The sequence below is a fragment of the Rattus rattus genome, chromosome 6 (genome assembly GCF_011064425.1).
Source record: "Rattus rattus isolate New Zealand chromosome 6, Rrattus_CSIRO_v1, whole genome shotgun sequence".
In the NCBI taxonomy this organism is placed as follows: domain Eukaryota; kingdom Metazoa; phylum Chordata; class Mammalia; order Rodentia; family Muridae; genus Rattus; species Rattus rattus.
The window spans coordinates 140832214-140849601 of NC_046159.1; the positions used below are offsets into that span (position 1 = coordinate 140832214).

General features: G+C 43.8%; 1 protein-coding gene across 3 annotated transcripts in view; it reads right to left on the reverse strand.

Annotated features, from left to right (window-relative positions):
- Crot (carnitine O-octanoyltransferase) overlaps positions 1 to 16594 on the reverse strand; it is a 32016-nt gene extending 15422 nt beyond the window's left edge. Inside the window, exons 1-7 of one of the 3 annotated variants that reach the window (XM_032907041.1) lie at positions 16307 to 16594; positions 15686 to 15747; positions 12651 to 12786; positions 6449 to 6573; positions 4993 to 5174; positions 4684 to 4808; positions 487 to 595 (exon numbers count right to left, since the gene is read on the reverse strand). In XM_032907041.1, coding sequence (XP_032762932.1) covers positions 487 to 595; positions 4684 to 4808; positions 4993 to 5174; positions 6449 to 6573; positions 12651 to 12765 — 656 coding nt within the window. In that variant the 5' untranslated portion in view covers positions 12766 to 12786; positions 15686 to 15747; positions 16307 to 16594. Of the gene's footprint in view, positions 1 to 486; positions 596 to 4683; positions 4809 to 4992; positions 5175 to 6448; positions 6574 to 12650; positions 12787 to 15685; positions 15790 to 16306 lie in introns of all 3 variants that reach the window. The other 2 variants (XM_032907040.1, XM_032907042.1) reach the window with 2 other exon arrangements.
- Positions 16595 to 17388: the final 794 nt, after the last annotated feature.

Genomic DNA, 17388 nt, shown 5'->3' on the forward strand with positions numbered 1-17388 from the left:
GCCGCCATGCTGGCTCTGAACCCCTACCTAGTACGGAAACCCAGTCAAGTATAGAAGCTTGGAAAAGCACAGGCTCTAGCAGCTCCATGAGGCCCTGTGGGAACTTAGTACTACTGCTCAGTAAAATGCAGTGTCAAACTTGCCTGACTGTCTGCCACTATGCTGCCCACCATGATGCCAACACACTAACCCTCTGAAATTGTTAGCAAGTCTTCAATTAAATTCTCAGAGAGGAGAGCTCACGGTCTTGACCTGTATTCACTGCTGCGCTCAGAAGGTCCTGGTCAAACTCCATGGATCACAACAAAACAAAATGTCATGAATGTGGGAAAGAGCTGTATGGAAAACAGGAGCTGACAGGGATGCCAGAAGCGAAGTCAAAGTGGGGGAGAATAAGAAGAGTACATTCTACGCGTGCGTAAAACTGCCAAAGAACAAACTTAATTGATTTAAGATGCACAGTATCTTTAAGAGGTGGTTAAAGACCTGAGAAGTTCTGGCGGGGTGATCAAACATCCGTCATGGAGGACATCGAAGACAAACGCTCTGCCTCGACACAGCACGGCAATGTGGGTCGGACAATGACCCTCGCTCTCTGCAAAAGGACACGGAAAACACATGAAATTATAATTACTGCAGTATTTTATTTATCATAAATGATACATTTTAAATAATGGTAGATTATCATATGTGATATGTAAAATGTATCTCCTAGACAGGGAGAACAAGAACCAATGAACACAAAGCTACAATCAGGTAAGAGTAAATCCTGGCATGGTACTTCACAGCAAGGCAGCCAGACACCCAACTGTGAACTGCGTGTTTCAAAAACACTAGAAGAAAGGACTTTCAGTTTTCCATAAAGCGTGGCAGATGTTTGAGGAGATGTCTAACTTGATTTCATAATGTAGACATAATATTGACATCATATGGTAGTTAACATGTATAATATATAACTTTTATGTTTATATTTTTCAAATTAGAAAACACAAGGAAACTTTAATTAGAAAACATAAGGAAAAACTCCAAGATTATAGTTACAGCTCAGTGGTAGACTGCTTGCCTACGATGCCTGAGACCAAGTGTGGTCCTTATAACCATAAGGAAGAAATGATAAGTTGACAGAATTTCAGTTACTATGACAGAAATACACACTCTTGAAACCTGTCCATGTGAATCTTGAACTCGTTAAGTTTTAAGTATTTGTGTTCTGTGAAAGATACCAGAGAGCTGTGAGTTTTTAAATTTTACTTAAGAGACAGAAATGGGAAGGGGTATCTAGGTGATGGTGGCCCATGCCTTTAATCCCAGCCCTGGGGAGACGGGGGCAGGAGGATTGGAGTTTGAGGCCAGCTGCTCTATGGAATGAGTTCTAGGTCAGCCAGGGCTACACTGAGAAACCCTGTCTCAAAAAACCAACCAACCTGTGGCCACAATGAAAGGGGTGGGGGTTAGAGAGGGGTGAGGAAGCAGTGGGTGGGTAAGTGAGAGAGCACCCTCTTAGAGGCAAAGGGGAGGGGATGGTGTGGGGGAGTTGGACAGGAGACCAGGAAGGGGGACAACACTTAAAATGTAATGAAAACATAATAATTAAAAAACAAACAAACAAACAAACAGGAATGGGAAGGAAGTTGGAGATCTGAGGAATCCTGGAAGAACCACTTGAGAGAACACTGTGATTGTTTTAATGTTCATTATCACTGAATAATTTATTGCCATCTACACCTATACCACTCTGAACCTTCCCAATCCCTCCCCTAATCACCAAGGGAGGAGGGTAGGCGTGCTGCACCTGGAGCACTTAGTGCTCCAATGGACGACAGTACCCCAGTACTGTCAAGCAACAATTCCTCAGTGAAGCTGTCAGTAGAGAACATCATATACCTGAGTGTCAGGGGGAGGAATTTTGGCAGTCTGTGTCCCTGCTCCCTGTCTCTCAGACAGGACAGAGGAAAGGGATGTAAGATGAGATGCACAGTAGCACAGAACAAAGTGGACTGGTGGGAATTTATTCAGTGCTTTATACACAATGCTCTACTTCCTCCATATTTAGGAGATATATGTTTTTGTTCCTTGGAATATTTCCAAGCCATTTCTTCTCCCTGACCCCTTTAGACACCCCAGATCCTTTTACATGTCCCACCCATGCCCTTCATTACCATCTCCTATTGACATCTTTCCCAAGACTTAGAGCTTAAAAAGAAAATAGAATCACCACCACTTAATCAGTAACGATGTGGGAGAGTGTCAGGAGTGTGGTGCCTCACAATCAACTGATGGGGCTATGTGAAGAGGGATCTGAACAAAATGGAAAATATGAACCAGGGAAATTCTGCAGACAGTACCGACCAGAGGGAACAGAGACTGTAAACGTATCAGGATAAAAGTGACCCAGCTTGCTATGCAAAAGAGCTCAGTGGCCGTCAGCAGAGAAAGGACATAGGTCAGGCTGAGGCTAGACCACCTGTGACTCAGAAAGGACTTGCAGTGTTCCCTATGATGGAAAGGAAGCTAAGGGAGGTTTTACTCAGGAGAGTGCTAATGTGATCTGCCCAGAACTTTAGAAAGGTCCCTTCCGTGGACTATATAAATGGATCAGTAGAGAAGAAGTTGACATAACCAGATCAGTTAGTAGTCACGAAAGGGGTTCAGGAAAACAACCTGTCGGAGGTGGAAGGTTAGTTGGTTAGTTGTTTTTGAGGCACGGTTTCAGTATGCAACCCAGGCTTGCCTTGAACTCTCAATCCTGTCTCAGTCTCCACAGTACTAGACTACAGGTCTGCTTCTTCATGGTTTATAGGGATGGTGGCTTTGACTGTGATGTGTCACTTGCAGGAAGAAAAAGCAGTAACTTTTTCTTTTAGTATGAGAAATAGCATAAGTTGGAGCGACCTCCTAAAGCAAGTAATACAATAGGAAGGCGGGAAAGAACAAACAAGGAGTGGATCTCACCCACAGCAGCTGTCCTCAAGACCAGAAAAGTTGGCCAGGGTTAGTTTTGAAGTTTCTCTTGTCTGTGGTACTGTGGAGTGGATCAGGGCCTCCCGCCTCTGAGCTACACCCCAGCTTACTGTCCATCTACTTTTTGAAAAGGAATGTGAACTACACAAATGTACAACTATGTAATACTACAGGAAAACAGGGTGGACAAACGTGGGTAAGTATTTCAGGGCTGCTGAAAAACATTATCCCTGAGTGACTTGAAACAACAAATCTATTATCTCTTAGGGGGTTGAAGGATGAATGTGAAGTTCGGTTTTCTGTGACGGAATGAAGGACAGGCTCTAGAGAGACTATTTCCTTCCTCAGCTCAGGAGCCCCTCCTTCCACCTTCAAAGCCATCAAGGGGAGATGAGAACCTGCTGTGCTGCCACCTCTGGGTTTCTTCTAAGGACCCATAGGACTCTCGATCTGTGTGATTAATTCAGCATAACTTCATCTCCAGGTCAACTCATTAACAACCTTCGTCCCTCCCTGCTGGGGCCTGGGACATGGCATCTTCAGAGGACCATTATTCCCCTGTGTACATAGGATGGTCGCTCTGATTCCGTGAGTTTTTAAGTAACAGTCAGCAACTGGAAGGCTTAATTATCTTGGGACACTCTGCCTGTATCTTTTCTGGGCACAGGGACGAAATCTAAACAAAAAGAACAAGACACATGGCATTCACGCAAAAAGGATAAAAAGAATGTAATCTTTCCCTCACCTTGTGTGAAGCTATCGAAGTAAAAGAATTATTTACTTCACTTTCCCCAAATGGGGAAAAAAACCACACTGAAGGTGTTTTTTCCCACCCATTAGAAATGTGAGAAGGACCATTTCCACTGGCCACAGTCTTAGGGAGTACAGAGGACAGTGGGAGTAGCTTATACAAACTTCAATTCCACCTACACATTCCCTCCATTCCACTCAGCATGAGATAAAGACTTGGGCTCACTGTCACTCTGAGGGGGCTGAGTGAGGTCAAACAGAAGAGTTAGTTAACACACTCTTGGCTTCCTGAGAAGGGCAGGTACGGGCACTTATGGAAGCAAGCCATCTAAGCTCACCACCGGCATCAGAAATGGGGGGGGCCAATCCTGCGTTAACATGGATACATAAAATAGGATTCCTTCAGAAAAAACTAAGAGTTCACGAGCTGAGAATGAGGCACAAGGCAAAAAACAGTCCTACAAGTGCAGGAGCAAACTAATTATAGCAAGACGCTATGGGCCACGTGAGAGGGAAGAGTGCGGCTGTCCGGAGCAGTAAGGCCATATGATTTATCATAATGTGGACACGAAGACAGCCAAGGTGGACCACTGATAGACATGTGTCTGTTCCAAGGGATAGCGGGAACCGCAACATTCGTGGTGATGGAGTTTGAAGTTAACAGGGTCTAGGGCGTATATGTTGGAAAAGACCTTAGTGATGAGTAGAAATAAAGGTGGTGAAGAAAATGGGGTCTTGGAAAATGTATAACTAAACGTTAAAGTCATTCTCCCTATGTTCTCCCTAATATTCATCAAGAATATTACTGAGCTAGTAATGGGAGAGAACATAGTTTCACTGAAAGTCTCTGATCAACTTATCAAAACCCAATTGTTTAAAATAGTATCTTAGAAATCACCACAAAACTACCCAAATTTCAGTGCCTCCCCTCTGCCCTGCCAAAAATGAACCACGTCCCAGGTCTTTACTTACCAGTCTTAAAATAATTCATAATCGAATCTCTAGTGATTCCTGGAACCTTGCAGGTAGAAAACAGCATCCGGAATTGGTTCATGTCTAGAGGAGTATTTCCAGATTTATGTACAGGCAATTTTTCTCTATTAAAAAAGCATTTTGATTAAAAAGTCATTGTTAAAACGATATTATTCTTCCCCCAAATAACCGAGTTAAGTTGACGGTATCTGCTTATTTCCCAGTTGGGCAGACCCACGGCTCTGTGCCAGGGCCCTGAGTGCCTGTCCCTCCTCAGCGTGCCTGGGCCGGGATCCTGAGCACGCTCACCTTCTTAGCAGCTGCCAGTAGTTCAGGTTGTGCCACAGTAGTATGCTTCCTCTTTCCAGCTGAGTGCCTTCCCTTGCAGGCCAGTAGTGTTCAAAGTGGGGAGACGGACCCACAAAGTTCACGTTCAGTTGTGATGGAATACGCACGTCCAAGTAGGCGACATTGAGCCACCACTCTTCCAGCTAAAGGGAATGAGGGATGTTAGCTCTTCCAAGTCCTCCAGTACGCAACTGCTAGCAAGACAGCACGGTGCACTGGTCCTTGACCCTTCCAGTTCAAAACCACATCTTAAGTCATCACATAGAGAAAACTGCTGCTTTAATACCCCCCACCTGAAACTATTAACTTAAATACTAGCTGTTTTACAGCCGCTATCAAACTTTCCCTATTACTCACCTTTCCCTATTAGCCAACAGGCCATTGCGGTGAGTCCGAGAGTGTAACAGATGTTCATTGGAGCCACTTAGTAACAGTTATTAAGTAAGCCCATATAAAATCATGTTCCTTTACCCAAAACGACAAAAAAACAACCTAAAATTCTACTTAGAAATGCAAGACCCTTCAGTGTGCTTCAAACTAATTTACACTTTTCTTTGAAACTCTATTTTATGTGTCCCCTGTCACGGCAAGTGAATGAACTTCTTATAAGACCTGAGTGAGACAAACACTTCATTACCTTTACCCTATTGTAATTAAACTCTCTCCAAAATTGAGAACGAAGGAATTTAGAAGAAGATTTTTTTTTCATCATAAAGATCACTGTCTCAATGAAAACATCAGACATTTTTCTCTTTAAAATTGTAAGTCACCATCATCATTTTTCCACTAAGGCAATGCTTTCTAATCACAAAACGTCACCCTCTAATTCATGTAGTGGAGAAGTGGTTAAGTGAAGGAGTCAGGGAAGGATGCTGCTGGAAATGGAGACAGGCAGTGAGAGCAGCGCCCCCTTCAGTCTGAGCTACAGAGCATGCCCAAGCACTTCCCACTTCTCCACGCTCTCTAGACATGCTATGCCACCTGGTAACACATCTGCTTTAGTGTTTGAGGATTCTGTCAGGCAAACAGTCTGCTGATCACCTACATGAGAACATGTGGACGGGTGAGGATCAGTATGCTCAGGGGTAGAGAGTTTATGCAGCATGTGTAACTCTGGATCCTGTGACAATCCCGACCAACACGTATACCACACAGAGGAATTAACACAAGGGAACTCCATTATGGACTCACTGAGTCAGAAACTACTGACTCCAGGAAACCTCCATGTTAACAGGCTCTCAAGTAAGAGAAAGGCTCACTTATAAAATAAAAGCTTTCCTATTAAGTGAGTCATGCTGCTGTGGCCATAACAATGACTTTTGGCATCTTATAACAATGATTTAAACATCGATCCATGTGCAATTTATGTTTTCCTTTAAATATCAAGTTTTCCATTGTAAGTATACAAAATAAATACCCAGTTCCTTTTTCCTTTAGCCCTTTCAAGTAACTTCTGATGCAATGTCTTGCCAACTCCATCTTGAAACTTTTGAACTATTTCTTCAGTTTTCTTGTATTCGTCTTCATTTGCAAATGGCTTCACTATAAAAAAAGTGATTAGATGTAAGTCCCTCCATATCACCTCCACTGTTTTCATATAAATCGAAACATTACTAGAACGCAATAAGGTTTTTGTTGGCAATGTGAAAACTGCAATGCAAAGGATTGTTTTTTATTTTAATTTATTTATTTATTATATGTGAGTACATACAGTGTGTAGCTGTCTTCAGACACACCAGAAGAGGGCATCAGATCTAATTATGGATGGTTGTGAGCCACCATGTGGTTGCTAGGAATTGAACTCAAGACCTCTGGAAGAACAGTCAGTGCTCTTAACCACTGAGCCATCTCTCCAGCCCCTAAATATTGTTTTTTAAAAGAAATAAAACAGTAGATATTGTGATAATCAGTCACAATATTCTGAAATTATCTCCAAATTATTCTAGCTGATAGTTAAAGAGGCGAAGCTATCCTAGCTAGTACTGCAGTAGAAAGTAAGTCCTTTGTAACCACACATAAGAGAAATTAAAGCATTTTCCATTAATGTTTATGAAAATCGATTGTTTTGAAAATTTGTTAGAAATCAAATTAATATATTCTTTTTGTTTCGTATTTTCTTCTTTAAAATCTGAACTAGCACAATGTATAAGCCACTCTAAAATATCTGTTTTCAGAGAGAAGTAAAGTGAATACGCAAAACAAAGTCAGTAATCTGTGAACTTAAAATAGATTTTTTTTTTGAAAAAAAAAAAGGTATTTGAGAAGCAAAACAAAATAAACAAAATAGAGCTGAGCTGATGGTTACTTTTTAGCATAAGGACCTGCATTTGATCCCTGAAACCCATGTTAAAACTTAACAAACAGGCAAACATACAAACAGCATGGAATACAGGCAAGCAGGTATACACCACCCAAAAAGTAATAATAAAAACTTAACAGGGACAGCATGTATGCACACGCACCTGCTTCTAGTCCAGCCAGGGAACCAAACATATTTATCTCTACTCCTTCCCACTAAAGTGACAGTAAACTGATTTTAAAAGGAGTGCAGGGACATGAGAGAGCTCAGCAATTAAGAGCACTGGCTGTTCTTCATGGGTCCTGAGTTCAATTCCCGGCATCCACATGGCAACTCACAACCATCTCTAATGGGATCTGATGGCCTCTTCTGGTATTTTAGACAGACACACAGAAAAAGCACTCATATATATAAAATACACTTAAAAATAAATATAAAAAGAACAAGGAGGAATGTAATCTGTGAGAGAGAGACAGAGAGGGGGACAGGGAGGGGCCGAGAAACAGAAAACATCAGACAAATTAAGGTAACATTTCACAAATCTAGAAAACACTGTGAGGTAGACATAGTGGCAAGTCTGTAGAGTTCCAGCCACTCGAGAGGCTGAGCTGGGAGAAGTTCAAGGCCAGCCTGGGCAGCATACTGGGACCCTGTCTCAAAACCCCAAAATACACTAACAGACATATGAAAGTGATGTCTGGCTTGTAAAATAGAGAAAACAAGTATCTGAGGCCTGGAAATAAAGGCTGCAGAAAATACAAGGAAGGTCAAATATAAATCAAGAGACAAGCCAATCCTGATACCAGAATCCAAGGTGCAAGAATTCAAGGCACAAGGTACCTTCAAAAACAAAGGGAAAATGAAGGATGAACAAGACTGCTACAGGGTATTCACCAAAGCCAGAGACAGGCACCCCATCCACACAGCTCTAGTGCTCTTGTGCTCACTGTGGCCACTCTCTCTCTCTCTCTCTCCCTCTCTCTCTCTCTCCCTCTCCCTCTCTCTCTCTCTCCTCTCCCCCCCCCCTCCCCCCTCCCTCCCTCTCTTTCTTTCTCTCTCCCTCCCCTCTCTCTCCCTCCCCCCTCCCTCCCTCCCTCCCTCCCTCAATGCTAGGAAAAACATGGTGAAAGATGAATCACATGAAGCAGAGTGTCTGGATTCTGTCCACATTAAATTAGCGGGATTACACTGAAAGTACACATCCTATATTCAAGTATTCACAAAATCCAACAAATGGAAACAGCCTAAGTATCTGTCTGTACTAAACATCCACTGACATGATACTGAGCCAGACACAGACAGACATTGGTTAGAACCCAGATGAAACTGGAAATGCTAAATGAACAAAGCCTAGAATGGAAGCCAACACCACGGGAAACACTGATCCCTGGAGAGGGAGGTGGACGGCGGGTGTGGAAGGTGGACCAGTGGCTACTAAGTGAGACACGAGTTAGTTCTGGAGGGCTACTGCAGACAGTAATTACATACTGAGTATCTCAGAGAGCCAATTTTGAATGTTTTTAGCATAATGAATCAGTCTGAAGAGACAGATGTTTGACCCACTATAAACATTATACAGTATACATATAGTGAAATTACATAGTACCAGCTAATGTGTGTGTACATATATATTAGGTAAGAGCTTAAATTTAGTTTAAATGTAAAAAAACTTAAATTACAACCTGAACAATTAGTCATACTCTGCTTTCTCTCTTTCTCAAACTGAACAGTTCAAGATACTGATATTGAGGTGTGTGCTAATGAAATTAATAGGTCTCAACCCTACACTCAACAGTAAGATCCACTTCACCAAGACCATCCATGCACAGAGTTCCCGGTGAGCTTTCCAACCTCAATCTTAAATGTGAATGCTGAAGGACTGGCAGGCATTGTGGAGCCCTATCCTTTGGATACAACAAGGCCATACCATTCTGATCAGAGCACTGTGCCTACATTTATGAAACCCTCACAAGATTTGGTCTGTGGCTCTGCTTCATACAAAGGTTGGTTAAGATTCACTGACTCTCATGTGAGATTCTAACTTCTTCTATTTCATGCCCTACCTGCATGTGCTCATGGCTGGCCTCTACTCCCCTACACACACACACACACCACCCACCCCCGCCTTTCTCTGTCTCTACTCCCTCAAGGTCCCTCCCATGCCCTGAATAAACTCTATTCTATACTATATCATTGTCTGGCTGGTCCCTCAGGGCACTGGGATGCCTCAGCACGGGCCTGCAGAGGAACCCATCCCCCACACCATACCACACTCCCACCAAACATATTCCTTTCTTCTCTTTCTTTTTATAAAACACAATAGCTACCATGAAAGGGTGTTCACTGAGACAGGTAGGACTATAGGGAAAAGGCAGTTAAGCAGCATGGACCTTGGGATTGTTATGGGGTTTGCTGCTTGGCTGATGAATCATGATCTTTACAGGGTAAGAGAGAATGTACCTATCTGAATGGCTTAGAGTGTAGTGGAAGTAGAGTTATAAAGGGGGAATAAACAGAAGGGGGGCTGTCTGGGAGTTAGGGGCATAGAAATAAGAAGCCAGGATTGGGTGAAACCAACAATGAAGAACACATGAAGAAATCATGTAGAAACCTATGGTTTGGCAATGTAAATAACAATAGGGTACGAGGGATAGAATACACATGTTGTGAAAGAATGCAGAAAGAATACTGGAAGCTAAAGGTTTGCGTGGAATGAATGGGTTTGGGGTGGGAGAAAGGTGACGTACAGGGGTGGATAAACTGCACCATAAACTAAGGATTTATGAGACCCCACTAATTTGTAACCTAATAAAAAATACACGTGTGAAGAGGGGGAGTATGGACAAAGGTGCCCAACACTGGTGTACGAAGCCGCTCCCCTCCTTTGCTTCTGATTCTGAAGTTACCGTGTGCCTTGAATTCCTGACCTTTGGTCATGAACGCATGCTCTGTGCCAGGGATGGGTCCCCTACCAGTGAGCTACAGGTCAGCGAGGCACCCGAAACAATACAGGCCATTGCTGCTCTTCACACCCACAATGACTAGACAACAAGACTTCATTACTAAAGACAACTCTGGTCGCAGGACACAGAGAAATCACTGAACTGACCAGGAACTCTCCTGCTGCTGGCTGCCTTACATATTGCTAGAAGGTGCTGTGTAGTTCCTTGGGGGTAAAAGGCATCAATAGTGTGTGTGGTGCTGAAGTCCGCATGCTACACTACCAACCTACAAGGCAACACTGTAACCACTGGCAATAGAGGCAAGACTGTTTATGGGGTAACAACCACCCTCTTTATAGGATTTGAGGCCTATTCCGCGGGAGAAAATGTATGCCTCGTCCTGTACATATAATCATAACCCATTGACAGAGAAATCACAAGCCCTAGGAAAGAGAACCTACTGATGTTTTCCAAAATAATTGAGTTGTTAAAGTCACTTCTAAAGATACCCATAGGTTTGTAATGCACGCAGCCCAGGTCAGAGAAGCTTCTTCCCACGGTAGGCAGTGGTTAATGTGGAGACTCATCGCTGTTTAAAGGTAAGAATAAGTGACTGTGTGCTCAGGACATCTACACCACCCCCTCACTGAAATTCAGGAATTGAGGGGGGAAGGGGAGAAGGGAGGGGAGGGGGAGGGGCAGGAAGGAGAGGAGGGGGAGGGGGATAGGAAGGAGAGGGGGTAGGGAATAGAAGAACAGGAGTGCAGGAAGGAGTGCTGTGAAATGCCATCCTCTGGCATATGTTTATCTCACAAGACCATGATCAAGAGATCTAATTCCAGCAGGGAGTGGAGAGGGGCTCCCAAGGCTTCATTTCTAGCAGAGGGGCTGATGGCTACTGATGGAGAGTTACTTTTCTTTCAAAGTGTAGCACTTAGTCCACTCCCCATGCCCCACTGCAGGACTCATACCTGCTACATTAGTTTGAATCTGTAGGTTAGTTAAATGAACTAATGAAAAACGTTAAAAGGTACATGAAGGTGGGAAGGAGATGAGGTGGGAGGCGCTATGATCTTCAGTAAGAGGGACCCCAAAATCAGAATGGCACTGTATTTCCCATAAGGAACAAATAAGGCCTTTGAAAGTCTTCAAGCATATCCAATTCAGAAATCTACACTCAGCTAAAAAACAAAGAAAAAACAATCAAGTAAAAACATTTAGCTCTCTTTTGCCTCCTCCAATGCTCTTTCACAGGCAGCTATGAGGATGAAGCAATGTAAGACGGTGAACTAGGAAGGGTACATGGGACAGACGTGATGAAGCAATGTAAGAAGGTGAACTAGGAAGAGTACATGGGACAGACGTGAAGACGGCTGCCAGTTGGGTAGTGAATGCAGACAAGCCCATCCTCATAAGAAAAGAGGAGAGGAGGGGAGGAGAAGGGAAAAGAGGGAGGGGAAGGAGAGGAGAGAAGGGACGGCGACCTCCACAAAGCATGCTTTTTAAGAGGAAATACAGCTGAGTCAGTATTTTATGCCTAACTGTATCCAAGAATGCTCATCCAGCTAAGTGTTTAGGAACAAATTATGAATACAAAAGAAAAAAATTAAGCAACAGAAAAGGAGGAAATGCAGCAAACGCATACCAAAGTGAAATGGCACGCTCATTTATGAACAATTCTGTGGCTCTACACCAGTGGTTCTCAACCTGTGGGTTGTGACCCCTTAGGGGGTCGAATGGCCCTTTCACAGGGGTCACCTCAGACCATTGAAAAACACAGATACTTACATTATGATTCAAAACAGTAGCAAATTTACAGTTACTAGGTAGGAACAAAAATAATTTTATGGCTCTGGGTCACCACAACAGGAGGAACAGCATGGGCCGCACGCAGCACTGGGAAGGCTGAGGACCACTGCTCTAGACCCGAATGGCCAGGTGAACTAAGGTAAAGATTTATTAACGTCAGGCAGCTGCTGATTTAAAGTGGTGATTTTATATGTGAGAAGAGAATGTGAGGGAAATCTGGATATGACAGATTGTTGCACATGCTCAGGACAGATGTTAGGGGGCAAACTACAAACTCCTATTAAGGAGTTAATTTATAATGTCAAAACCACAGGATATTTCAGAGATGGAGATAGTCAAAGAGGATTTTGAAATCTTTGCCCTAAGTGGGACTTGTACAGGGAGACAAAGGTTTACACAGTACAGGCCTACTAGTACGATCTGACTTTTCAAACTACAGGAAAAAACAACTTTCAAAAGGCTTTGCATGACTGAAGGATGAGCCTAGAGGCGTCCACAATGAGACCCTGACCAACGTCGTTTCTGCGTTACTAACAATGTTGATCTACACTAGAAGATTATGAACATACCTGACTCAAGGTACTTCTTCAGTGATTCTTCAAGCGAAGGAACGGGCAAGGGCGGAAGAGAGTCCTGGTACTGGAATGTTCGTTCTTCAATTGACTTAGCCAATTGATTTTCCATGGTATAGTCACAGTAAGAAAACTAAAAGGAAAAAAGAAGAAGAAAAGGAGAGACATCAGTCACAACTATTTGTAAACTTGTCAGATAAGGAAAACCAACTTTAATATTAAGAATGTGGATTTAGCACCCCATGAACAAAGTGTCACCAGTAAGACTATCAGCCGGGACTACCAAACACCAGGTAGTAAGGTGTTACAGAAAACACGCTTACTCCTAACCTTAACACTGTCTTCTAGAGGTAACAACCGCGGCTACTTCACATATGGAAACAAGCATCTCAGGTTCAGGCATGTTTAAGAGGTCCTACTTGGTAGCCAAAAGCAGATGTGTTATAATCTCCCCTCCGACAAGGCAATATGACAGGGCATTAGGGAACCTGCAGAGAATCTTGCTGGGTGGGTAGGATTAGATGTGTAGAACAAAGTTATGGTTTGAGAAACTATGAAAAGCATATGTGGGGATGTGGAACAATGGGCCGTTGGACAGTATAGACTGATGTCACTTAATGATGTGCAGATGGCATGAGCCCTAATCACACTGATATTGAGTATCACAAACCAAACTTGAATACTTCCCACATTTGTGGTAATTTTCATCAAAATAAAACTAACACCATATATGAATAGGTTACATTGGTATCGAATAAAAAATAAGATTTCAGGGTTGGGGATTTAGCTCAGTGGTAGAGCGCTTGCAAGCGCAAGTCCCTGGGTTCAGTCCCTAGCTCCAAGGGGAAAAAAAAAAAAAAAGAAAAAGAAAAGAAAAGAAGATTTCTGAAAGAATCATTTATAAATTCCATATAAAACTGTAAGGAGGGGTTGGGGATTTAGCTCAGTGGTAGAGCGCTTGCCTAGGAAGCTCAAGGCCCTGGGTTCGGTCCCCAACTCCGAAAAAAAGAACCAAAAAAAAAAAAAAACTGTAAGGAAACAAAGAATTGATACTGGATGAAAACTTACCATCCTTTCATATCCTATTTTAAAAATAGCAATGTTAAATAAACTATACTATTCATATGTTATGAAAGTTAGCAATATCAAAAACAAAGGCATGGCAGGTTATTTTTGACTAATACCTTTTCTCCCATTCGTAACCAAATCAAGAATTTTTGCTGCCTATATAGTGACCTATCTATATTTCTTCTGCCTTCTGGATGTGTCAGCTCCTGTCAGATGCATGACCTATTCTCTCTCAGCTCCCATCTCCTTTTCAGCACTGACCCAGCTGACTGCCCACCAGAACGAGCACCTGACCTGACCTTCAGAAGCCACTTCGTCAGAGTCACCTTTCTGGATGAGAAAGGAAAGGCAAACAAAGAAAGGACAAAGCCCAGAGCGGGGCATGGTGGCATGTGCCTAGCTGCAGGGGCAAGAGGATTGCTTCAGCCCAGGGGTTTGAGTTCAGATTAGGTAATACAGTGAGACCAGATGATAATTCGTTTTCTTAATAGCACTGTACTGCTGGCTTTGTTACAGAGAAGAGGTGAAGACTGTCGCAGTCAATGGAATCAGATGGTGCATAGGACCTCAAAGTTCCTCCTCTTCCCTTTTAATAGTTTCACTTACACCCCATTTGAATGTTGAGAAACCACTGGACTAACAGAAATGTAGTTCTTAGTCTTGAATATGGACGCCGCCATTTTCTAACCATTTGCTCCTAGGCAAGTGACTGGAAAGAATAGATGGGATCAGGTATTTGGTGGTGGGCTGCCACAGCACACGTCGGGAAGACAAAGGACAGCTCACAGGAGTTCATTCCCTTTTCCTACCAGGTGGGTCCTGGGGATCACACTTGGGTCACCGGGCTCGCCTGCGGGTATCAATATCCAATGATACTGATCTCACCGAGCCTCAAAATTTGTCTTTTTTTTTTTTTGAGACAAAATATAACTACACCCCAGGCAGGCCTGGGACTATTATTACCCAGGCTTGCCTGAATTCGAGTGGATCTGCCTGCCTCTGCCTCCCTGGTGCTGGAGATAATGTTATATGGCGCCAACACCCACCCAGCTCTAGGCAAGTAGCTTCAATCGAATCTCTTTATCTTTGGATGTACAACCATATAATCAGTCACCAGACTTTTTTAATGCCCTAAAATGCATACCATAAAAACAACTCACCCTGAAACAACTGCTTTACGGACTACAGTGGGCAGAATTGTTATGATGACCTAAACTCCTACCTACCCTTTTTAATCCCCAGAACTTGTCATTATGATAGAACACCATATGGTTGCAACTGGGTTTCACCTACAAAAAGAAAAGTGAGCTTAAAAATAGAAAGGACCTAACCTAATCATTTGAGTCCTTGGGGCAGAGATGCTGCCACACCTCTATGTCTACATTGACGTCCTTAATGAACTCAGAGACAAAACAGGACTGACCGGAAATGGGAACCTTAATCCTAATGCGTGTGAGCAGGAATTAAACTCTGCCAACTTGGATGAACCTGAAAAGGGATTCTCCCCCCTAAAACTTCAGAAAGTTACTCATAACAGAAACCCTGATCTCTCTCCTTCTGCGCAGAGTAAGCAGATAAGCTCACTTAGACTTCAGATCTACAGAAACTCAAAGTCTGCGTTCCTTTAACAGCTAAACTTGTCATTGTCGGCCGTAACAGCAATAGGAAACTAATGCTAGCATGCCGGGCAAGCTGTTCTCATTACTCTTCCTTGTCACTTAATAGACCCCACAAGGCAGACCAGAATACTAATTTTATGCCAGCTGTAGTGCTTAACCCCTGCAAGGTTAAGCTGATTACAGATTCCTTAAGAGTTGTCTTAAGTTTTCAACCATATAAACTAAGCCAAATGATTCCAATAACGTTAAGAAAACGATGACAATTAGCTTTCTGAAAGCAAGGTGATGTGAACTCAAGAGAGGTGGGAAAAGAGAACCAGGAAGTAAACAAATAGAGTCACATACCAATAAACCAAGATGAAGCGCTCAGGACTTCCAGGAGCCTGCTTGAACAATTCTGATTGAACCTGAACTGGCCAAACCCGGTGGGAAGGAAGAAATACATTCAACTAAAGATCAGGAAAGGAGGAAAAAGGTAGTGAAAGAAACTAGAAACACACAGAGAACGGACATCTGCTAGACATCAAGTTTAAGTCACTACAGAGCTAGCTACGTTCCAGGCAGCCTATTAGACGGACCCAAGGGGCAAAAGGAACCTTCCGGTGCCTGCAGCGAGGTTGTAGCAGAACCAGAAAGCTATAAAGTTCAGAAACTCCTCCTACCAAAACAAGGGCAGCTCTGCACCGTGGACGAGGACAAGGGAAGAAAAACCAAGAAACATGCACACGCAAAACCAACCAGTCGATCAGCACTCCGACACTCTAGCAAGGCGGGCGCAACTGAAGGGGTGAGCACCCCAAACCAGAAGGGCGAGATGCTCTGGGGACACCACGCCCGCGCCTGACCCGGACGCCTCGGCGCACAGCCCCACTGCATTCAGCTCAGCTTCGCGCTACTGCAATACCCCTTAACCCCTCACCGTGTGGAAGAGGAGGGAGAGCGAGCAGCCGGCCCCAGAATCCTCACCTCCTGCACCCGGCTTGGCTCTCTGCACTCAGCCACTACCCCGGTCAGCCTGGGGCCCTGAAGCCGAACTAGAACGGAAAACCGCGAGGGTCCCGCCCTGCGCGCGTCGGGAAACGGGATTGGACGGAAAGCCGCGAGGGTCCCACCCCGCGCTGGAAGGGGTGGGCTGTCGAGTCTTGCAGGTCCCGCCCCCGCCGGTCTCCCTGGCTCTGGTTGCGCCCCAGGCTGCGGACCCCAGGAACGCGAGCAGAAAATCGGATTAGCTCTTTGCAGTCCGGGCTACAGCAGCTTCCTTCCGGATGCTGCGGGAGATTGGCCTAGGTCCAGAGATGTAGGCGGCTCTGCCCACGCTCGGGCACAGCCCTATGGCTGGGTAAGGAGGGCCCGCGGCTCAGCCTGCTTTTTACCGAAGTCTTAGGCGCTTGGCGCTGTGTTCTTTCTTCCCAGTCGCTCCCCCTTGCGAGTGCGAGCCTCCTTTGCATGGCCCAAGCAAGAATTTTTACTGGAGTTGTACTGAGACATTTTATTTTGTCTACCCTGTGTGCTGGCAAGAGAATAGCAGCAGAATGGATCCGGTTTGGCCTCGTCGCCTCTTTGAGACTAAGATTTGGCCAGCTGCAAGCCCTTGGAGTCTCTAGCGATGTTCAAGCTTCAAACTTTGAGCTGGCCAGAATTTTTTTTTATCAGTCTAAGAAGTAGCATTTTTAATCCAGAAAGCTAGCAAGTTCTAGAGGAAGATTATGAGGTCAATTTATTTTCACAGGTCAATGCATTTTTTAATTTACCTCTTGAAATAAATTGTTACAATTTTAAGCTTATAGACAGTTTATTTGTTCTTCTGTTTGATTTTCGTGGAAGGAAAACTATTTTACATGCTCACACTTACTCATTCGACACAGTTTAAAGACTTCATTTCAAATTAGTATATTAAAAGCTGCTGCCTTTCCGAAATCCTTTTGATAGTAATCTGCCGAGTTGAGGCTATGTGTCATTGAAGGACTCGGTGTAAATAGTCTTGTTTCTTGCAGAATTACTATGTTTTATGACTGTACAGCTTACTGGAGGTGTTTCATAATCAGTCT